This window comes from Maniola jurtina, chromosome 22, assembly GCF_905333055.1.
Source record: "Maniola jurtina chromosome 22, ilManJurt1.1, whole genome shotgun sequence".
In the NCBI taxonomy this organism is placed as follows: Eukaryota; Metazoa; Arthropoda; class Insecta; order Lepidoptera; family Nymphalidae; genus Maniola; species Maniola jurtina.
In genome coordinates this window covers 5,086,967-5,110,488 of record NC_060050.1, presented here as the reverse complement: position 1 = coordinate 5,110,488, position 23,522 = coordinate 5,086,967, and the positions used below count along the sequence as shown (strand labels likewise).

Below are 23,522 nucleotides of genomic sequence, written 5' to 3'. Positions count from 1 at the left end.
TGCGAAGTTGACTTAAAGTTCGCTTTAATTTAAACCATTTCATACTTTGTGCTCCTAGACTGTGCCCCAATAAGCCTTAAGTTTTTGGTGAATTTCTCCCATTCAGAGTGAAAAACCTCATAATTTTATTTCAGACAACAAATGCTTGAGCATTTCGTGGAGTGCATCAAAATGTCCAAAGGGAGTAGACAGGAGGCTATCCAAATCAACGTGTACACAGCGTTACTTCTAGCGTTGCGTACTCTAGCGGAACAGAAGAGTTCCTTGGGAGCGGGACAAGACGCAGTGAAGACGGCCGCTATGGAACTAGTTATTGTAAGTGGAATAAATGTCTCCTGAGACTCGTTTGATGCTTCATGCCACTAGGTGATCAAACGATATCAATCGAGTCGCAGCTTGCAGGGATCCGCTGGATTCAAGCTGGGAGGCGGCGCAAGACAGTGGATTGTGGAATTCTCTAGAAGGTACCTATGTCTAGCATTGGACGTGTATACTAACTTTATATTAAAGCCAGATTCATACCAAGAAGCGCTTGCTCAGCCAAAAGAATAAAATATAAGCCGTCGCAACAATATCGCAACTTTTTTTAATAGGTCTAACTTTGACTAAAGTGTCCTCAAAATCAGGTCTCTAGAAGAATGGTATTGTAATAAAAAATTTGCATGGCCTTATAGTTAAGTCTTAAAAATGCTTCTAAAGTCAATTTTTCGTGTTGTTTTTTTTTGCGTATTTTTTATTTTATAAGTACGTAGTAATATTCAGGTAGCGTACCATTTTTGTATCTGGAGGGATTTGGGACCCCACCGCATTATTATCTTATATACTGAACTGTGATTAATGGAAAAAAATCACGAACCTCAGTAATGAGGAATACGAATGTATAGAAAACATTTTTGTTGGTTTATTAGGATCAATAATAGTTCAAAGCCAAGTAAACCGTCACCAAGCGATTCAAAATTTTATATTAGTCTGCATCTATGGTGCTAGCATGTTCCTTGATTGATTAAGTAATTGAGAACCTTATTTCTATTCAGGCAGGTCTATCAGCAAACACCGCTACGGTACGCGCCGCGGCCGCGTCTTGCGCTGGACGTCTTTGTAGCTGTATTACTGAAGCGGAAAGTCAGGCTTTGAGCGAAAGAGTGATTGCTTTAGCACGATCAGCGACGAGTCGGCCGATCCGTGCAGCGGCTGCAGCGGCTGTGGGTGCGGTGCAGCGGGCGAGGGGCGCCGCGTCAAGCGCTGCAGCGCTGCCGGTGTTGAGAGCGCTTGCTCAGGATACCGCTGCTGTTGAAGTACAGGTCAGTGTGTAAATTCATTTTTTTTTTGTGTAGGGTTTGTAATGAAAAAATTCCATAATTTTTATCAATGTAGTCGATCTTTGAAATGAACTTAATAGAAAATTTTGAGTGTTTTATATGACATTATAGAAAATAGAAAAAAGTCAAAATACCACGAAATATATAGGCCCTATTTATAATATCTACTATATTTATAATATCTACTATATTTATAATATCTACTATCTATAATATCTAGGTGTGGTCTCTTCACGCACTATCGGTGCTCGTGGATGCATCAGGACCTATGTTCCGAGGCCACGTGGATTCAACTCTAAATCTGGTGCTAAAGCTGCTATTCAGCGCACCACCCTGTGTGGATGAGCTGCATAGAAGTATAGGACGTTTGCTTGCGGCCTTGATTACTGTCGTTGGACCCGAGTTGCAAGGTAAATATAGCCGGGTGATTTCTTTTCAATATATGATCGAGTCCGACGTCAATAAATTGCCCTTGTTTGCCCACCTGTGTGATAAGACAAAACCATGGTAACATCACCGTAGAGTGCGCAAAAAAATACGTAATATACGTATGTTCGAATGGCAGGGAAAGCCTAAAAATTGCAACTTGGTCATTCTTGTACAGAAGTCAAACCAAATTATGCGAGATATTAACTTTTTTTTTAAAATTAATAGACTAGCGCTTGGCTGCAATTAGACCTGCTAGTATGTGATGATGCAGCCTAAGATGTAACGCGCTTGCTCAGAAGATGCCTATTCACTCTTGTTTTGAACGTACCCATATTAAAATTAGAGGGGAAAACTCATGCCGGTAGGGCGTTCCATATCGGCGTTACGAATTAGAAACGTGGGCTATAACAACTTACAGTTTTAGTGAATGTTTTTACTTGCATGTTTCAAGTGTTTGCGCTTTCAGCGTGCGGCTGCGCAGCAGTAGGTCGGTTCGTGTGCGCATGCGCAGCGCTACGGGAAGGCGGCGGCGCGGGCGCGGCGGCCGATGCCATTGGCGGGTTGCAGCAACTGCACATGTTCGCGCCCAATCACATTAACCTGCACGCCTTGGTCCCGCAGTTATGTGTAAGTACCAAGTAGCTTTATTTGTTACGTATTGGTGCACTTTTCGATGTGAAACTTGGCGCATGTAATGTTTGTGATGCAATTATGTTAAAGATGTTTCAGCGTTTAAACTGTCGTGAGTGATATTCGTTATAAATCAAAACAAGTGAGTTCGATCCGACTTATACAAATGTTTTTTTGAGGTGCTGATTACGAAAATATCCATTTGGGTGACATTTCCGAGGTTTTTCGAGGTGCTAAATATTATGAAAATAGTAACCGCTATCTTTTTTGCTGACTCTGCTTTCCAAACCATTAGTAGATTAGTAGATTCCCAGATGTAGAATAAGGGACGCTTATTCTACATTTTTACAAATTATGAACTTTTTGAATTTTGATATCCATTTACATCCAGGCGGCTGACATTCATTTTTTTAAAGCATAAAGATGTCATTTCTGAAGTTTTTCGGCATCCATTTTGCAAGATAACGCACATGGGATTTTCAATATATATATTATATATATGGGTCTCATTTCCGGGAGTTTCGGATTGGGTTACACAGACCTCACCACAAACTTCAAAATCTACAAAAGAATGATATTGTTGCAGCGGGATCTATCAAGTCCAGAATTATCTGTTCGTCGCGCGGCGCTGTGTTGCCTGCGCCAGTTGTCGCAAAAGGATGCGGCTGATGTATGCAAGTTCGCTATGTTGGCCACCGACTACGTGCCTGCCAGGCCGTATTGCGGTATGATATTTCCATTACTCTTCTTTTACAGGCTTATTAATTTTTTTAAAAGGCGTTTCTTGATATTTTCATGTACAATTTACTGTCAAGAAAATTAGCTTCTTTTATATGTATTTCACTGTTTTGACATTGTTGTCTGAGACTTGGTGTTTCAAAGTTTTTACAAAATAATGTTATGTAAGGGTGGAGATATGGAATGTAGGATAAGGTTCTAGTTCTTCCAAATCAGATCATTATAAAGCAGATATATGTATATAATGTATATTTCTAGACTTAGCCAAAGCTATCGATACTCTCTCTCTATTTCCATTGTTGTAAATAAACGTGATAACATTCGATTAAGTTATACTCTTTTGGAATATAAAAAACCAACTACTAACGATTTGTGATGCCTTTGAACCAATATGCATCAATCATGTGTGGTGTAACGCAGGGTTGTATTCTCGGACTTATCCTATTCTTAGTTTATATAAAAGACCCTAACGGTAATAAATGAACGGTGGTTTGTGAGCTAACTTTTTAAATAGTGATTTAATTACCATAAAACAAAAGAAGTAGAAGAAGGAACCCTCGTAGATTTAGTTTTAAGTTTACGTAATTATCACCACTTTATTATTATCTTACAAATGTAACAATTCAGACGATCAAAAGGCGTACAATAGTACCTAATTTGAATAAATGATTTTGATTTTGAAGAAATTCATAAATAAATATCAATAATAAATAACTTCAAAACATCCATAGGTGTCGTCATAACGGACACGGGGCTCCCAGGCGCGCTATTCGCATACCTGGATATGGAACGTGATAAAACGGCGCTGTCTCACGCCCGCGATACTTTGACTTGCTGCCTACTAGCGGCGGCCGGGAACAGATCTGTCAGAGACTGGCTTGTTTTGGCCAAGAAAGTACTGACTGTGAGATTAGGTAAGGGGCTTGGAAATATTGATATTATGAAACAAGTTTTATATCTTTATGAAACAAGTTATTTTGTTTTGTTTTCTTGTTATAAGTATTGTTTCTTTTGTTTTGTATTTCAGAATTAAAAATACAACATAAAATACCTAGGTGCTGTAGACTTGATTCACCTGGGTTAATTCACTTTGATGAATCAAGTATACTACTTTGTTGATTTAATTCACCTATAATTGCAGCGGTGAATTAGGTAGTGAACTGATTAGTCTTGTATTTCATAATAGGAATAAAACCATCCAAGTCAATCAACCAGTTTTCCAGATTTAATAGCACTTACTTGAATTGATACACAAAAATCTTCAACTAAATATTGTCAGGCTGAAAATAAATGACCTTTTTTTAATACCTTGTTTGGTAAAAACTAGCAAAAGGACTTTGCGAAGCATTCCATTGAAATCTTTGTAACTTTTTAGAGGATAGCAGCAATAATGAGACAGATTTCGACCTGGAAGGTGATGACGACCAGGCGGAATTTCATGCTGAATCAGAGCAATCCACTCATCCAGCCATACAGCCCAGGTGGCCTACACGGGTATGTGTATTAAAAAACAACACAACATTTAGTGGGTCTCTTTTACTACAAATAAAAGGCATCGAGGCAGGCCGAGGCGTCGCTGGCGAGAGAGACTCGATGCCTATATGTCGACCTGGCCCCAAATATCCCTAGACAGAGATATGTGGAAGGAAGAAAGAGTGGCCTTTGCCCAGCATTGGGACAGTTTGAGCTAACAATAATTTTTAATAAATAAAAGAGGTTAAGTCTTCAAACTCAATAGTTATATGCGTTGGTGTGTGCGTGCGTGCGTTTATTGGTTCATCGGCTTCCTTGTAGTTCTTGAACTACTAATTAGATATATCAAGAATATATACATTACAAATTAGAATAACTTGATATTGAACTTGCGTATCGATCTATTTGGCAGAAACAAAAGAGCAATGGGTGGTGGTAGCGGCAAGGTGTCTGTTCTATCGCGCATTGGTTCGTTAGTCACCCTTTCGTTTCACTCTGGGATATAACAGAACAACCATATATTCATGCGCAAACAGTCTCCTGTATTGTCATTTAGAGATATTTACACTATACCGACTATTTATCCATACTAATATAATAAATGCGAAAGTGTTTCTGTCTGTCTGTCTGTCTGTCTGTCTGCAACCTTTTCACGGCCCAACGGTTTGACCGATTCTGACGAAAGGTACAGGGTTAGCTTATATCCCGGGGACGGACATAGGCTACTTTTTATCCCGGAAAATCAAAGAGTTCCCACGGGATTCCCAAAAACCCATCCGCTTAACCGATTTGTATGAAGGGTACCGAGGTAGCTTGCGTCCCTGTAATGACATAGGCAACTTTTTGTCCCGGAAAATCAAACAGTTCTCACGGGATCTTTTAAAACCTAAATCCACGCAGACGAAGTAGCGGGCATCCTCTAGTGTTCTATAAATCCAGCCAATTTGTTATTGCTTAGGGTGAATAAGAATATTATTTTCATATAAGAGTTTTTACAGGTATTTGCAATGGAATGTATTCAGAAAGTTATGGGTGCATGCGAAGCGACGGGAGACGGCGCGCATTTTGATCTCGTGAAAGCTAAAGAAAAGCTGTTGACTGATCCAAACGGTACTATTCCAATTTTTATCTTAAAATATCATTTCAATTTTATCATTGGATCGAAATTTCTTCTAGCTGTGTATTTGTCTATTTCTTCTTTATTTAGTTCAATTAGTAGTAGGTGTACCCTAATAAGTTAGGTAGGGTACACCTACTTCTAGGGTACAACTTTAACTGAGCATACCAATCATAAAGGTAAGCCCTTATGATTGGTATGCTCATTGCTCAGTTAAAGTTTCTAATTTAAATCGGACTTTTGTGCTATGCCAAAATTACCTCCTTTTGTGGGCAACATGGTTGTTTTTTAAATTTTAATTTCACTAATGGCATTGTTTACCAATCCGTTTGACGTCATGACAGCTTATGAAATTAAACAAAATGGCAGCTAGGGTTTTCGTGAAGCAATTTGAAATACAAAATTTAAATGCATTTTTCTTGCACTTATCGATCAAACATCGATAAATACTGAGCGGGTAGCGTGCCTCTAAGGTAATCAAACATGAATTCTTTCAGCCGACTACCTTTCCCTCCATCTTTCGGACCTAGTCCGTATGGCGTTTGTTGGAGCGACGGGTGAATCGGATGCCCTAAGGTTGTGCGGTTTGAAGACGCTCCAGATCATTATACAGCAGTATGCGCGTGCGCCCGAACCGGACTTCCCCGGACATTTGCTGCTGGAGCAATATCAAGCCCAGGTTGGTCTTTGATACTTACTGGAGTTTCTTCCTTTAGCTTTTCTTTCTTTACATCGTTCGGTACTAGATCCTTTTTGAAGAAGTCCGCTAGAGAAACAAGGATACTGACATAATTTAAACCATTGAAATATTATTCGAACCCGCATTGTATAGTGAACAAAAGTTCACTCGGGTCAGTAACCTATGCCGCGGCATTGACCCGTAGTGGCCTATTTACGTAACGTTCGTTGACATCTAGCGTCAGCCAGATGTTTTATTTGCAATATATTGTGAACTTTTAAAAAATACAGGATTAAAAAACGCGTTTTTTTGTGGTGCCTTATCTCATCATTAGTACCCGAATTTCTTGCTGGTTCTTCTCGGTAGGAACGGCATTCTGAACCAATGGTAGATTATTTTGACGATTCGAAAGCACTTGTAAAAGTTTACTTGAATAAAAATAATTTGAATTTATCTATCACCTGTCTTCGTTTTTGATATCGTTCTGGTTACCAGGTATACTTGAAAATCAGTCTGAATCATGGTGATCGCTTTTATCAGTTCCCTTGGCGAGCCTGATGTAAAGTCTGATCAATTTCTGATGGCGTATATGTGATTTAGGTGGGCGCAGCGGTGCGGCCGGCATTTGCAGGCGATACCGCTTCCCACGTGACGGCGGCCGCTTGCGACGTGTGCTCTGCTTGGATCGGATGTGGTGTCGCGAGAGATATCAACGATTTGCGTAGGTATGTACAAAAACCGGCCAAGTGCGAGTCAGACTCGCGCACCGAGGGTTCCGTACTCGGGTATTACTACTCTACTCGGGATAAATCAAAAACTATTATGCATAAAAATAAATAAAAATCTGTTTTAGAATGTACAGCTAAAGACCTTTCATATATGTATATGTGTTATTGTGTTTCATATCCTTGGTATAGTTATCTTACTTTGAAAGTTGAAAATATTAATTATTTGTTCATGTACACAAATTCACGGTTTTCGGATATTGTCTATATTTATTATTATTTGTGCTATAAGACCTACCTACTTGTCAATTTTCATGATTCTAGGTCAACGGGAAGTACCAGATAGGTTTTTTTGATAAACACGACGGACGGACAGACAGGCAGACACACACTTTTCATCCTGAAGAATCCTTTGTATCTTGGTTTCTTTGTATTTCAGAGTCCATCAGTTATTGGTTACCAGTTTGGATAAGTTAAACAAAAAAGGCAACACCACACTCATATACAATGAAAGTATGGCTACTCTGGAGAAACTGTCTATACTAAAGGCTTGGGCTGAAGTAAGTTTCTTCTTGCATTTTGGGACTAAAATTTCTTCATCCATACCCATATTATAAATCAAATAGTGAGTTTGTTGGTTTATTTGTTGGTTGGTTAGTCGCATCGCATAGGAGCAACGGATCGACGTGATTTTTGCATGCCTATAGTGAAAGACCCGTAGAGTGATGTGGGTTACTTTTTATCCCACAAAATCAAAGAATTTCCACAGGATTTTTAAAAACCTAAATCCATGCGGACTAAGTCGTGGGCATCAGCTAGTTGGCAACATTTACCTATTCTCTCACTTCAAAAGTAAAGTCTAGGTCGATTTTGGGTTCAAAATTTTTGCTGAATTGATCCATCTTTGAATGCTTCTGTAAACGTAAATCTTTTCTGTACCATACGGGTTTTTAAACAGGAACCCATAACGGGTATCCCTATTAAAAAGTCGTCTGGTACGGATAGAAGAATTTGCTTACCGGTATGATGCCTTGAATATTTGGGTTTGTTTTCTCATTATCATCCAGGTATACATAGTAGCGATGGTAAGCAATGACAGCGCTCCGGGCAGCTACGTCAAACAACTCGACACCAAACCCGTCAACAATCGCGCGGAGATCGCTAAATGGCGGAACCAAGTGCTCCAAAACAACAACCAGATAGACAACGCTAACCAGGAGAGTGAAGATGAAGAATACGGAGAGTTTGAATCAAAAGGAGAGAGTCTGTTGAAGCTTGTGGAGCCTGAGTTGGAGAGTTTGGGAGAGAATTGGTTGGCTGCCCTGAAGGATCATGCGCTGCTGAGTTTACCACCGGGTAAGTACAATTTATATTCTACTAGATAAAATAGTGTCATTCCTTTTACAATGCTAATCTTTAAAAAGAATAGCACTTCCTTAAAGGACTCGACACTAAACCCGTCAATTATCGCGCGGAGATTGCAAAAGGCTGGAACCAAATGCTCCAAAACAACAATCAAAGAGTGTAATTCAATCTCAATTTAAATGCCATTTAGCGTTATCCTTTTCACAATACTCTAACTAAAATAGTTTTATCCCTTTCCAATAGGGACAGGGATAAAACTATTTTAAACAACGACAAAACTTATTAACAATCGTGCGGAGATCGCAAAAAAGCGGAACCGTAGGTACAGCGTCACCTTAAAGGAAGTTAAGGCTTGCAGTCAACCACAGTTAGAAAAATGTATTGTTCCAGAATTCGCGTCTCAACTGCCGCACGGAGGCGGCGCGTTTTACTCAGCAGAAACGGCAGAAGCGTCGCGGGCGCACTACGCGCGCGCGTGGCCCTCCCTACTCTACGCCGCTGCGTTGCGCTTCAACGCTACTATTGCCAACTCCAGTCAAGACACCGAAAACTCAGGTAACATTAGAATTCGAGAATTAAATTAGGAACTACATGATAATGAGTAATTTTTTTTTATCTTTATTGGAACACAAACAGCTTTTCCATTTTTACTTAGCTACTTATTTCTAGTTAGTACATATGCCTATTAAGTGTTCACTTATTTACATTATATCTATTGAATTTTGTGCGGGAGTTACTCGTAGTTAGGTTAGTAATTAAATTAAATTGCAATGAGTTAGTTTCGATTCGAAATATACTTGTTTTACGGGTATTTTATTTTTGAATTCAGATATAAGTTAGTCCTTGACTGCAATCTCATCTGGTCGTAAGTAATGATGCAGTCTAAGATGGAAGCGAGCTAACCTGGAAGGGGTATGGCAGTTTTTTAAACCTCTTGGTTTCAACGCAGTATCGTACCGGAACACTAAACCGCTTGGCGGCACGGCTTTGCCAGCAGGGTCACAAACACAAAAGAGACAAAATACGTAAAGATAAAACAAATGACACAATAAAGGATTTCAAAATTTTTGTTTAAGTTTCCGTTTATATTTGTGATGCCTGAAAACTTTTTGTTACAGAAAAACCCGACAGCAACGTCGATAATAGAAATAACAAGACTGAGAATGGAAATTGTGAATTTTTCGAACCAGTTGACGAAAAATTCCATCTTCTGTTTGGTAAGGAATTAATTTCCAAATTATACAATCTTAAACAATATTTCATAGTACCGGGGTCCTTTGCAGCAAGAAGCTACTTGGTTATCTTTTAAGTCAGTTAAGGAAAATATATTATACACTAAACTTTAAGATTTTTTGTACATTATCGTTTATTTTTTACTAGCTATTGCCCGCGACTTCGTCCGCGTGGATTTAGGTTTTTTTAATCCCGTGGGAACTCTTTGATTTTCCGGGATAAAAAGTTAGCAGTGTGCTAATTCTGAATCTAATCTATCTCTATTCCAAATTTCAGCCTAATCCGTCCAGTAGTTTTTGCGTGATGGAGTAACAAACATACACACATACACACAAACTTTCGCCATTGTAGTATTATATAGTGTGATAGTGTGATTATATTCAAAGTACATTATAGGTATATGCATGGAAGCCCTGTGTGCCCAGCGCGATATGAGTACAGAGAACACAATAACAGTTCTACTGTCTCTGGTCACTCTTCTGGATGCTCCTGAGAATAGAGCGAGATTGCTTAAAGACAGGTATGATTTTTTGTTACAAGTATCATATGCAGTTACTTATAAAAACAAAATATATTTTTTTTGGTTTTTCATCCCAATATTTTTCTGGTTTCTTATAATATGTTCCATCAGCAATCTCTTATGGTTAAAAAAGGTCTTGCACATTCATTGATACAGCATGATTTTTGTGTAATTTTTTTCCGTACAACTGTATTTGAGCTTAACGTTGATATTATCAGCTCAGTTTATCATACTGACTACGTACATACGTACGTGTGTATAAGTACGCTGGAATTGCTATTGTTGAGCTGTTTTTAGGGTTCCGTAAGTCGAAAACGGAACCCTTATAGGATCACTTTGTTGTCTGTCTGTCCGTTTGTCCTGTCTGTCGTGTCTGTGAAGAAAATCTATAGGGTACTTCCCGTTGACCTAGTATCATGTTTGGCAGGTTTTTGTTTATTATGAATATATCTGTTTCTGTGGTTTATCTTTTATAAGCAAGTATAGATACTCAAAATATAAAGCTTTGTTAACAGAGCGTTAGCCATAGAACTGTGCCAGATCATTCACCGCACGGGGCTCACGCAGGAAAGCGTGGAGGCGTTACTGCTGGCGGCCGACGTCCTGCAGCCCGTGGTCGCGGCCGCCAGGGAACAGTTGAGACGAGCTATGCAGGACAAGATAAAGGGTGAGTAGCTTTCCTTTTGGCTTAGCTTTGCTGTCTGCACACATCTGGTGAAGCGCAGCGCAGAGTGTTATTCACTGCCAAACCATTAGCTACTTTACTTACGTTGAAATAATATCGACAATCAATTGTACATCTGCCAGTCAGCAAGAGTAAGGAAAGTCCGACTAGTAAAGTCCAAAAATTCGTTAAATAAATGGCAGTCAGTAGGGAGTTAGGGGCAGCTGAAAAAAATGAAAACTTAAAATTCTGAATTTATTTATGAATATTAAATTATCTACTTGTTTTTTTTTTATTTTAAAATTAAGTGAAGTTTTAATAATTAAAATTTTATAAGTTATAAATTAAAACATTAGTTTTTACATTTATCGGCATTCCGAACACCATTAACATTAATAACAATGTCGGTGAAGCGATCTTGAAGTTTTTACCCATCCCAAAATCGCCCAAGGAACCTAAAAAAGTTTTCACTTCATCAATAATATTGGTAAACATAATATTGAAATGAATGGATGAATTAATATACTTTTTTTGTACACTCCAAAAATTTTTAAAGAATTTATCAGATAAATTATGTTTCATGTAAGACAGCTTGAGCCACTTATGATATGTCAAGATCTCTCTAGGCAACACAATCGCAAAATGCAAATTGACCAATAGTACTGAGAATAACTAGTAAAGTAAATTTTGAAGGGAAACTGCATACTTAGCTTTCCCTAACTTATAAATAACGACAAACCTGACATTGACTAATCTGTATAAAGCCAGAAAAAAAAAATCTCTCTAAATGTTTATCCTCTCTTGTTTCAGAACTAGCACCAAACGAACCAACAGAAAGCATACCACAATCAGTCCTAGAAGTGGTCCACACTTTAGGAGAAGGCGGTCCCACAGGAGACTTGCCCCCAGGGAAATCCCTAGTATTCGCCTGTTTGGAAGTGTGTGTCTGTTTGATTGTTCGGCGGCTACCTTCCTTGAGCCCGTTGAAGCAGGAAGGGAGAGTAGGGGTTATAGGGGTCCGTAAGGGGTTGGGGGTCCATGGGGATACGTTGTTGATCAAGAGTTTGGCGTCTATGTCGGATTTAACCACGCTTACTAGTCCTCAAGGTAGTAGCACTTTTTAGATGGTAACAAATAAGTATTTTTTAAATTACCCTTTAATTTTTGAAAACAAAGAAAATACCAATTTTTATAATAGCATGCTCAAATTCTGGATGCAGTTGGGATATTTAAATTTATCTCTTGATTTTTTGAATAAATAATGTCACAGTGCGGCTCAAGGATAATATTTTTCACGTTCAGTCACACAATTACACACAAATGTGACTCATTGGGAAAATAAAATTACTCTTGTGTCACACTAGGACTCAAGAGGATTTTTTCTCGTTGTGTGACAGTGTTACTCACGGTAAAAAAGGCTTCCATTTTGAATCTAAGACGACGGATTTACATTCTTTAGTCTGAAGAGTCGCCATTTATTTGTTATACTTACATGGATACACGCTACTTCACATGGATTTAGGTTTTAAAAATCCCGTGGAATCCCTTTGTTGCTAGGACAACAATTAAAAGCTTATGTTCGTCTCCGAGATAATATCATGTAAACCTTAGTGACTTTTTGCTGTGTTTTGTGTGTGTGTGTGTGTTGATAGTTAAAAAAAAAGATGCAAGCGCAATGGTGTACCAAACGTCAAAATCACTTAAGCTAAAGGGCCGTGAAGAAGTAGCAGGCCAACACACATTTGTATTTAAAATATCACTTACCTTTTGCAACAGGTGCCCTGTCACTTCTACCAACAATACTCTACCTCGCCACGGAGATCCTACGCGAGAGTAAAGGTGACCCTATACTGGTCGACGCGGGGATCCTCCTACTGCAGCAGGCGGCGGAATGTAAGGTAGTGCGCGTGCACCCTGAGACATCTGAACAACATGCCTTACTACTACAAAGCACGCTTGGTACACTTGTGGACAGAGTCAAGTCGGGTAAGTATCTGTTATATATCCCTGATGGTTTGTAACAAAGAAAATACCAGTTCCTTAACATTCTACAGGGTTTTCTTCTAAAAACACAAGATTCTGTTAGCAATCTATTTCTGAGTTCAAATCACGGGCACCTGTTAGTATGTCTTCTGTAATAAATTGTAGTTTTGGCAATCCTTGCATAGTACCTACCTGGCAGTAAATATAGTATCGATCTTTCGAAAGAGATGGTTGGCGGCTATGGCTTCGAGAGCGTCGTCCCTGTCACTCATATCTGTGTTGTATAATATGATGTCGCTTACTTGTCTGTCTCGTCAACAGAGACGATGCTTGACGAAGCCGAAGCGGCCGATCATCTTTCTAAAGCTTGATGATAACATTTTAATGCAAGTATTATGCAAGCAACAAGTACTTGAGCAATGCTAAATCAGATACTATGAATTAAACAAGTTTTAATGTTTTTGTGTTTGTAATGTTTTGTTTTAAATTAAGTAAATGTAATCGAAGCCCGTAGCTGGTCAAAAAAGCTTCCACCTACCTAGATGAGATTGCAATTTGCAGCAGATGTTATGAATAAAAAGATATATTGGCATAAATGTCTTTTCATACAACCTTGTGACTGGAAAGGCTTTATTTTCTTTGACAGAGGAGCCAGAGCAGCGTATAGACAACGTAACGGGCGCGCGTGCGATGGCGGCCATATTGGCTCGAGCTGCGCCCGCGCCGCCCTTGCATTATCCCTGCATCAACCACTTCCGACAATGCCTCGATACTAGAGACCATGAGGTTAGTATGGAAATAGATTTTTTTTTAAAATTCAAATAAACTTTTGTAAGTGGTTTTGTATCTTCAAAAGAATCTACCATTCGTTTGGAATGCCATTTCTACCGAGAAAAACCAGCAAGGAATTTTGCCGTTTTAAGCTCATTTACTTATTGATAAATGAAAATCTTTAAATGGCTATATTGAAAAATCGAGATATAGGATACACTGGTATAATGTAGAGTGATGAAATATTTATGTTTAGTTTTCTTCTAAATATATAAAAGGAAAAGCTGACTGAGTGACTGATTGACTGATCTATCAACGTGCAGCTCAAACTACTGGACGGATCGAGCTGAAATTCGGCACGCAAATAGCTAATATGATATAGACATCTGCTAAGAAAGGATTTTTGAAAATTCAACTCCTGAGGGGGTGAAATAGGGGTTTGAAATTTGTGTAGTTCACACGGACGAAGTCGCGGGAATAAGCTAGTTATAAATAAAATGAGTGAAGGGCGGGCTAAAGATATATGGTTTCTAGGTGTTCGCGTCATGCTGCACGGTGCTGCGCAGCGTGTGGTCGCGCAGCGCGCCCGCAGAGTGTGTGTCGTGGTGGGCGCGCGCACTCGCCGCGCGCGTCGTCACGCGAGCGGCCGCGGCTCGCCACGCTACCGACGCGCAGCACGTGAAGGCGGCCGTCGCTGCGGTTACTGCGCTTGATGAGCTGGTGGACGCTGCACCGGATGCCGCGCGTAAGTGTTACCTTAAGTGTGCTTAAGGGGTATAGGACGGGTCTGCCCGCGAAATTAAAATTTAATTTGGTTTTTCACAATTTGTAAACTAATACGACAACGTAGGCTTATGGTATTTTATTGCGCCAGTGGCAGTATCATCCTCACAGATTTATAAGCCTACTTTGTCGTATAAGTTTACAAATTGCGAGAAACCACACTAAAGAATTTCGCGGGCAGACCCGTCGAATCCACCTTAGATATCATGCTGAAATTCGTAGCGTTGTCACCTAATCAATCGATTAGGTGACAAATGGCTGAATTTTACTACTTATGTAGTTTTGTGAATTTACCTTACCCAACTGAACTAACTTTCGATTATATTGACTTACCGTATTCTTTAAAATATAATGACGTCTTTTTCTTTTCGATAGAGGATCCTCACAAAGGTGAGAACATCATATACGTAATATTCATTTGTTTTTTTGCATTTAAAATACATTATTTCTTAATTAACTACCTGATTTGTCAAAAAATTTGTATGTCAGTGGTCAGGGTTTCCTGACTGGATATATTGGCGCAACTCTGTATTGTAAACACCTTGTCATCCCATATTCATACAAATAAAGTATTTTATTTCTATACCAATTTAATATTAAGCTTCCAATAAAATTACATGGACACGCTAATCAATAATTTGCTTCTGAGAACCTCTGGTTGCATCGGTGTATCAACTGGCCCTTTTTATTCATTGGGCCAATATAACTGTTATACTGCAAATTAGTGCGTACCAACTTAGACTGAGATTTAATAGAGCGTATTTTAACTTTCCTTAGACTTAAAACGAGACGGATTTATGTGAGAGATATAACTCTGTCTCGTTTTAAGTCTCAAGTAAAGTCTCAGCAAAGCCAAGTGCACTTTGTAATCACATCATACAAGCTCCCATGCTAGGCGAGCGTTTTGGCCTTTGATAAAAAGTCGCTGGTTTGACTAGTCTCAGTATTAGATTAATATCTATAGAGTAATATACTTTGACATAGCTGAGACTTAAATTTCAGTTGAAACGAGACAGATTTATGTCAGCGATATAACGTTGTCTCGTTTAAGTGTCTTAAGTATGAGTAAAGTCCAAGTTCATTCTATAAATTACTTTGCCTTGCCTTTGACTGTAGCTTAATAACAATTTTAACCATACAGAAACTACATACATATATTATTTTCCAGGTATCCAAATGCTTTGGATTCTAGTGCCGATAGTGATCTCTTACTTACGCGAGGCTTCGGAGCTTCCTCGTGCGCCCGCGCACGTCCGCACGCTACACGAGTTCGCATTGCACTGGCTAATGCGCGTCGGCCCTAAGCATCCGCAAGTGAGTTCAATCATCTATCTCTTTTTCTCCTGTGTCAATATTTTTGTGTGCTTCTGCTATCTTTGTCACTGCGAATTATAAATGTATGCAAAAAAATAAAAACAAATATAGGATTAATTGAATGAACTTAATCTAGATGATATGATCTACTAGGGAATAGATGCCCGATCAATTGAATGAACGTAATCTGAATGATTTTATTTGTGCCTCTACTAGGGAATTTTCTTTCATTTCAATTCATATATTTTATCTAGAAATCCACGAACGACGCGATATCGCGTCGCGGTTTTGAAATTGAGAATGCCCATTTTATAATAAAGCTTGGTTCATAATAAGATGTTCAAAACTAAAACCTGACTGTCCTTCTTAATAAACTCTGAAATATAGCAAAATTGTTTTTCTGGCGCTTGGTATATTTATATTCATGAATTCAGAATTTTCTCATCTTTCATTTGACATCCTACTCAATAAAAATTATAACCCTTGTAGCTTTTGCCGTCGTCTTGTAAAACATTTGAGCCTGTATGTAGCCTGTAAAATTTTAGTTTTAAAAACCAAAATTGTCGATTGTCACCAGGAATTCAAAACAATGATGCAACAGTCATCGGAGCTGCGTACGAAACTCGAAAATGCAGTAAAAGCGAACCAAGCCAACCGCAACGCGCGGCGATCAGCATCCACGCGGCCCGCCTTCGACACTCGCCCCGCTAAACCTGCTATAGAACTTAAGACAGACTTTAGCGACTTTAGGTAAACGTATGATAAAACTATAATATGCATAAGTGTTGAAATCATATTAAGATCGGTATTGGTCATTGACAAATATAAACGAAATATCCAATTGCGCTGACCTTGTCTTGCAAACCATAATAAAAATTTTGAAGTAGGTAGGCTTAAATCGGTATTGGTCATTGGCAAAATTTAGACCGATATTGGTCATTGACAATTACAAATCTCACGATATCAGTGAACTATGCTATTGCGCTGACCAGCGCCTCGCAAATCCTACTATAGAGTTTTTTTTTTTTTTTTTTTTTTTTTTTTATTAACTATCAAATATTGAACGTATTACAAATGCTTTTAACACAACAAAAAAACCACTAAGGTTTAGTATGTTGCTTATCATTCCGTCCATTAATCGATTTTGGGTATAGTACTTCCATAAATAATATATACATTATTTATAGAAGCACTAGGGAACATTACAAAACATTTGAGCACATAACATAGTTAAAAACATTTGAGCGATTTCAGGTAAACTAACTAAAAGTATAGCGTAAGTGTTGAAATAAGCTTAGATCGATACTGGTCATTAGCAAAGTTTACACCGATATTAGTTATTGATAAAAGTCTAATTCTATATAAGTAAACTTTGCGATTGTGCTGACAAGACCTCGCAAATCCTACTACAAAATTAGAGACAGCTTTTAGCGACTTTAGGTGAATCAAATAAACAGTTTCGAGTTACGGTAGGTATAATTGGGAACTTTTAGATCAGTATTGGTCATTGGCAAAATATGTAAGTCTAACAATTTAAGTGAACTATTCGAATTACTCGCCGACTAGCACTAAGAAAAAACTATGGAGCTTAAGACTAGTGAATTTAGGTAAACTATAAGTAAAGCCCTTGCGAGTTAAATTTATACGTGAGTTTAGACCGATATTGGTCATTGACAAATAAATGTAAGTCAAAAATCAAGCGAACCAAACTAATCAAAACGTATGGCCTAAACGATTAGTATCTAAGATTTACGAGATTTAGGAAAAAGTACTATGTTAAATTATTTAGTAGTTAGTCAATTTATTATGTACCTACGTAATAAAATTATATGTAGAAATATTCGAAATGAAATCAATGAGGCTTGGCGACAATAGGGATGATGACTACTCAGCGACTTTTTATCAAACGTCAAAACGCTCGCTTAGTATGGGAGCTTGTATGAAATTACACAGAAGGGACATCATAACATTTGACATAATTTAACATACTTTTTTCAGTTAAATTGATAATTTAAAATGCTTAGCAAACTTTAAACTAGCAGCAAATGTGGACTTAACAAATTTTGGAATACTTTCTATTAAATATATAACTAAGAAATAATTTATTTTTGACCTAGGCATCATCCCTATTAAAGAATTCTAGCTTTTCGACTTCCATATAATTTACAGATTCTAACGGTCGACGTCGACCGAGACTCAGTGATGTTTTAGAGAGATCCTGTTTAGGAGAACAAATAGTTCACTGTGATAGAAGGTTAAAAATAATGAAATGCCAAACTTTGTTGTTGTATACGACTGCTTATTGATACATTATATCCATCCACTGCCTTATACTTCCAATGAGTTAGGGCCAATGCACACAACGTTGCGTATTCGCACTGTAGATGAAATACTTCCTTCCGCATTTATTTTACTGTGTAGTGATATTATAGGTTAGCGAAATTCGCGTGAGGAAATCTGTGTGAGGAATTTTAAAAAATCCAAATACGAGGAGTAAAATTCACCATTTATGAAATTCCTTTTTTTTTCAAATAAGTGGAGTGTGTCTGCGGAGAACTGATTGTAAATTGGTGGGGAAGAGCCAAGATATAAAGAAAGCACCTTTCGTGAGCTGAATTTGTTGATTACGGCCCGATTTTTCAATCTTCAAATAAGTTATCTGAGGATTAAATTTGAGGTTTTGACAGTTTTTGTGTAGGAAATCTGTCCAAACGTCAGATTTATTCCTCAGATAAAAGTTATTTTTCGATTAAAAAAGCAGACCTTAAAAATCCATTAAAGCCTTTTGTTTTGGACTCGGGAATAAAATTTACGTAGATTTTTTTTAGTTAAATAAAAACCATATATTTTAAGTGTTTCTTGAAATCATTCCGCAAATATGAACTTTGTGTGCACTGTTCCTAACCAGCGTATGATGTTCCGAATGAATTCCGATTTTATTAGGCCTAGCACAGATGACCGTTTTTCATCAGTTGCATATTAAATGAAATTTAGAAACTAATTATATACATATATAACATAATATAGTAAGCATAATAATATTTTATGATAGCTAGAAATACGAATTTGAAGGCGGTTGTCTAGATTGGGCTTTATAATTATTATATTGTAATGTTATTATATTCTAGTATTTTTAAGACGGACTATATTATTGTAAATTAATCTAAGACAATATTTAATAATAAAATAAATGTTAACAAATTCATGTTCGTCTTATTTACTTACTTTACCTACTTTGATAGCCGTGATGGCCTAGTGGTTAAAGCATTCGCCTCCAATTCGGGAGGTCGGGGCATTGATTCCGTATATGCAGCCTTTACGAAACTGCCCAGTTCAAGAAATTAGTGAAACTACTACAGACTACTAGTAATTACTGAGACTAATTTGTGAGTACCTCACGTGAAACTCATAATTTTTTCTAATTAAAGGGTTTTCAATGAAAAAAATCATGTCAGTTATTATTAAAATTTATTTCCATGATAAAATTATTTACAAGTTATTTTCGTCTACAGACATTGTCTCTTCTATATTACTCTTCATGTCTTCTCCATTGGGGGTTTCATTCGAATTTTCCGATTTTATCGGTTTTGTTTTTCCTGCAACATTAAAAAAAAAATTTAGTTTTCTCTTGCTAGTTTTCTATAACTTAAGACTGTGCCTTCAAATAGAAGCATTACTAACGACTGACTATCCCGAACGTGTCTTTGTGCATTATGTAGCCTAGCTACAGTAGCCAAATTCGACCTATACAATTCACCGGGAATTTTGGGAGAAAATTAAATTGGGAGATAAGTTAGTTGGCAGAAATTTTACGAATCCCTGCAGATTTTGATTTTTAAGTTGCCGTGCTACGTCCGACAGATCGGAAAATGTAGGTATGAGGTCACATCAGACCGTGCCAAGTCCGAGTCTTCCGAGCCTCGTTCGTGTTAAGTATCCTCTTCAAAATTGCAATCCGTGGATCCTCTGCGCGTCGGACGTCTCGAACGTGGCAGTCTATCCCTTACCCAGCGCCAACTAACCAGAAATCATCATCATCATCATTGCAGCCTGGAACGTCCACTGCTAAACATAGATACACCTTTCCTAAAGAGTGCCAGCACACTTCCCGCCACCCTCTGTAGTCTATATCGTCGATCCATCTTGCTGGAGGGTGCCCCACTACCTACGTTTACTTATTCGCGGTATCTAGAATGACCACGTGTAAGCGGTACTTATAAATTATCCTAAAATTAATAATGGTAAAGAGAGGACAAACTCACTTCGTGTAAAACTTGGTGGTAGAGTGGCGACAGTGAGGTAGCCAGTGTGTCCCGGAGTGCTGGCAGGCCATGCTCCTACCACGTAACTCTTTTCACTGCTTGGTTTCTCCTCCACCGGGTTTTTTGATTCCTGAAATAAAAAAAAACTTATAATAAAGCATTAAGTATATATTACTTATCACTTTTTTTACAGTCAGTTTTTAATTGCCATTAACTACCTCGGGATTTTTGGAGAATTCCTAATTATATATGCGTTTTTGTTGTCTTAGAAAATGTCTTGGATTCCTGTGCTCATAAAATATATGGTCAGAAGGGATGAAAAATTGTTTTTTTTTAAAATTATTTTTGTATTAATCAATATGACTTCTTTTTTCCTATGCTATGTACATGACTATTTACCCGCGAATTCATTTAGTCAAAGAGGTAAAAGAATAGACGAACAGACAGGCAAACACTTTAGGTTATGGATCTAATTTATGTAGGAACCTTAGTATTTATTACTATTCTATTCGGCATATCAAAGACAATGTATGGAAGTAGAAGCGAAGCAAAGAGCTCTAATTATGTACATAGCAGCTGAATGTGCGCAAATGAAAGGGGATAAAGTCGCCGAGTGCGCCTCTATCATTATACCATGAGCTTTGGCGCCACCGACAATTGCAACATACTTACTGCATGGTTGATTCAAGGCAAATCATGACTCATCACCGGCCCACTACTGAGGACTGGTCTTCTCTCAGAATGAGAAGAGTTTATTAGACCTTAGTTAGCCCGTTGGCTTAAGTGTGGATTGGCAGAATAACCTAAAGAGTAAAGTAATATTGCAGGTAGCTAAATATGTTTTGCCCAAAGCTTTCGAGTTCTGAGATCGTCTTTTTATACCTAGTCTAAGTAATTAGGTATGTAATTTTTTAGTCTAGGTGGGTACAATGTTCCAGCAAAATATAATATGTTGTAAGCAGATTAGGTAAGTAGTTGCGATACCCACCTATCACTTTCCAACAGGACGTATTTCAAATCCGGATTCATAAAAAAATGACAGGCAACTGTCTGAAGCGAGGATCTAATCACAATTAGAAACCTGTAATTTTGTTATGTAAACAGTTATTCGATAAGCAGTCGCTATTAGCGTGTAATTACAGTGTTATTAGAGCAACATATTATTATAGGCATATTAAGGCAACATCTTCATAACATAGGCACTTTAAGGGTTTATCTTCTAATACCGTTAGTTTAGGTAAACCTAAACAGTTTGATTTGATTCTGAGGTTATTTTGGCCGTGTATCGTTTTCGATATCGAAGACGAGAAACTTAGGCAGGCACCTACTTACTTGAATTTCTATAGGTTTTTTTTTCTCTCTCGTCTGGCTTTTACAATGATTAGCCAATGTCAAGTTTGTAGTTATTTGTAACAAGTTAGCTAAACTATACAAGTATGGACCCCGTCAGTGCCGGCGCTCGCCGACATACGCACGGCACCCCCTTAGAGCGCTTTCCAGTCAGTTTTAACAGAAAAAACACTCCAAAAAGTCACAACACGCGCGCCAGCAAACGCCACCACAGACGAAGTCCTTTTTATAGGTTGTACGAGTAAAATAAAATATCTATTCGTATTTGTCATAATGTAGGCAATGGTGTACGAGTAGATATGCACATAATGTGGGGACCTTGAGTGCTGGGAAGATTACACTAATTTAGAGCTTGGCCGATGTGCGCGACCGCAAACTGAACTTAAAGCGGCCTTGGCAGCGTTTTGAAAAAAATAAACCTCTTTACCTCATTATTTTACTAGCGTATTTTTTCTGAAACTCGGTCTGTGGTTTAGGTCTCATTAGCTGTGTCGCTACTCGCTTTGCTAATTAGCATCGTGTTCTTTTTTATTACACACACACACACTTTGTACGACACGGCCATCGGTCTATGTCAAAATTCTGTTTATGAGTCGCGTTCAGTTCCTTTGATTTTTATCTGAATAGTGGATATCCACAAGAGTCAGCAAGCGCGCCAGCGTTGATCTAAAAGTACCCAAAATACAAGGCACGCCAATTAGTAGCCCTATGGATAGGTACTTAAATGTTCGACAAGTAGGTACCTACATTGGGTAAGAACGTTGGGCCAAATAGTACCTATTAGATCAATTATCCAGACTTTTGTCTAGATTTTTGATGCGAATTTTGCATCCCAAAATTTATCTGGATGGCTCCCCTTCTTAAATACTTCCCTGGGTCCTAAGAATCCTACCAAAGGAAATTGCTTGTTTTAATTTCACAAAACGATTTATTTTTCCCTTTTTCGTTGTGTACAGATGGGATTATAAAGATATTGCTAGTTATAAAACAACAACATAATCCCAATGATCGCAATGAATCATTGCGATGCCAATGATCATGATCACTGTCCGTCTGTCTGTGGCAGCGGGCACGCTCCGCGCCGCAATTACGTAACATAAATTTATTCAAACTCGAAACGCGCATGCGCCGTGATCGATGGTCCGGACTCCGGCGCGTTCGGAAACGCAACTAAATGTTGTTGCACTTTTGATTTATCGCTACAACTTTGTGTGCTGCCTAACTGCCTCAAATCGCTCTTGCTTCGAATTTAGAGTAAAATAAATTTAAGAAGATCAGGCGACTTTATGGTGTCTTGATGGTGTCAATAGAAATCGAAAGATTTTACCCGACATTTCCTGAAGGTCTTCGACACCTAGAATCCAGAAGCTTAACACGGCTTGTGGAATCGGTTTTGGTATGCCTACAATTATTCGGTTGGGAACCGATGGACACCATCTTTGCGGAAACATACCTACTCAGGAAGAAACAAAACATAGAAGCCGGCGCTCTAGCCTGGCTACTAATTACTATACCGAAATTTCAACAACTAACTGTACTTATTGTAAATTGAACAATTGAAAAGAGCAACCGCCGAGTTTCTTGCTGGTTCTTCTCGGTAGGAACGGCATTCCGAACCAGTGGTAAATTATTTGACGATTCAAAAGCACTTGTAAAAGTTTATTTGAATAAAAATCTATTATATTCTATTCTATTCTATTAGAATAACTAAAAGATCATACATCACAATTAACTACTAAAGTGACCATAAACTAGATAAAAATGTAAAACGGGCGTCGATATAACCTTGTAATACTACCGATTAAGATTAAACGGACTTTAAGTTCAGATTAAAACATAAAACCTTCATGGTGTCAACATAAAACTTAAACTCTCCGATGGGTGACGTGGGGAAAAAAGTAAATAAAAATTTCCAAAAAAAGGATGACCAGCAAAGAGGCGCATTAAGAATTGAGATAAGAGAGATGGACGAGCACTCAGCGGCGCGGCCATCTTTATTATTTATTGACACTTAAAATAATTATCTACTTGTAGTTTGGCCCGTGCCGAAAAGTTACGGGTTCGGAAGTTAGAAACATTACTGACTACAATTTACTATAAGTAGATCAAAATTGTTTCTTCGTAATAACGCCAAAGTTTTATTTTTTGGTTTTAGTTTATTGGTCTT

General features: G+C 38.1%; 2 protein-coding genes across 4 annotated transcripts in view; one reads left to right on the top strand and one right to left on the bottom strand.

Moving 5' to 3' along the window:
* The window catches only part of LOC123876825 (HEAT repeat-containing protein 5B), a 30,081-nt gene extending 11,136 nt beyond the window's left edge, over positions 1-18,945 (top strand). Inside the window, exons 18-41 of one of the 2 annotated variants that reach the window (XM_045923189.1) lie at positions 135-315; positions 1,035-1,301; positions 1,540-1,729; positions 2,215-2,375; positions 2,965-3,103; positions 3,848-4,030; positions 4,492-4,610; positions 5,588-5,699; positions 6,204-6,385; positions 6,986-7,110; positions 7,550-7,670; positions 8,178-8,466; positions 8,866-9,030; positions 9,594-9,692; positions 10,105-10,228; positions 10,744-10,895; positions 11,703-11,999; positions 12,669-12,878; positions 13,522-13,661; positions 14,181-14,391; positions 14,805-14,819; positions 15,598-15,743; positions 16,321-16,565; positions 17,393-18,945. In XM_045923189.1, the coding sequence (XP_045779145.1) occupies positions 135-315; positions 1,035-1,301; positions 1,540-1,729; positions 2,215-2,375; positions 2,965-3,103; positions 3,848-4,030; positions 4,492-4,610; positions 5,588-5,699; positions 6,204-6,385; positions 6,986-7,110; positions 7,550-7,670; positions 8,178-8,466; positions 8,866-9,030; positions 9,594-9,692; positions 10,105-10,228; positions 10,744-10,895; positions 11,703-11,999; positions 12,669-12,878; positions 13,522-13,661; positions 14,181-14,391; positions 14,805-14,819; positions 15,598-15,743; positions 16,321-16,497 (3,805 nt within the window). In that variant the 3' untranslated portion in view covers positions 16,498-16,565; positions 17,393-18,945. Of the gene's footprint in view, positions 1-134; positions 316-1,034; positions 1,302-1,539; positions 1,730-2,214; positions 2,376-2,964; positions 3,104-3,847; positions 4,031-4,491; positions 4,611-5,587; positions 5,700-6,203; positions 6,386-6,985; positions 7,111-7,549; positions 7,671-8,177; positions 8,467-8,865; positions 9,031-9,593; positions 9,693-10,104; positions 10,229-10,743; positions 10,896-11,702; positions 12,000-12,668; positions 12,879-13,521; positions 13,662-14,180; positions 14,392-14,804; positions 14,820-15,597; positions 15,744-16,320; positions 16,566-17,392 lie in introns of those variants that run through there. The other variant, XM_045923190.1, reaches the window with a different exon arrangement.
* Positions 18,946-19,194: 249 nt separating this feature from the next.
* Positions 19,195-23,522, bottom strand: part of LOC123876836 (tRNA (adenine(58)-N(1))-methyltransferase catalytic subunit TRMT61A) — a 73,872-nt gene continuing 69,544 nt past the window's right edge. Inside the window, exons 6-7 of one of the 2 annotated variants that reach the window (XM_045923210.1) lie at positions 20,002-20,135; positions 19,195-19,339 (exon numbers count right to left, since the gene is read on the bottom strand). In XM_045923210.1, the coding sequence (XP_045779166.1) occupies positions 19,303-19,339; positions 20,002-20,135 (171 nt within the window). In that variant the 3' untranslated portion in view covers positions 19,195-19,302. The remainder of the gene's footprint in view (positions 19,340-20,001; positions 20,136-23,522) is intronic. The other variant, XM_045923209.1, reaches the window with a different exon arrangement.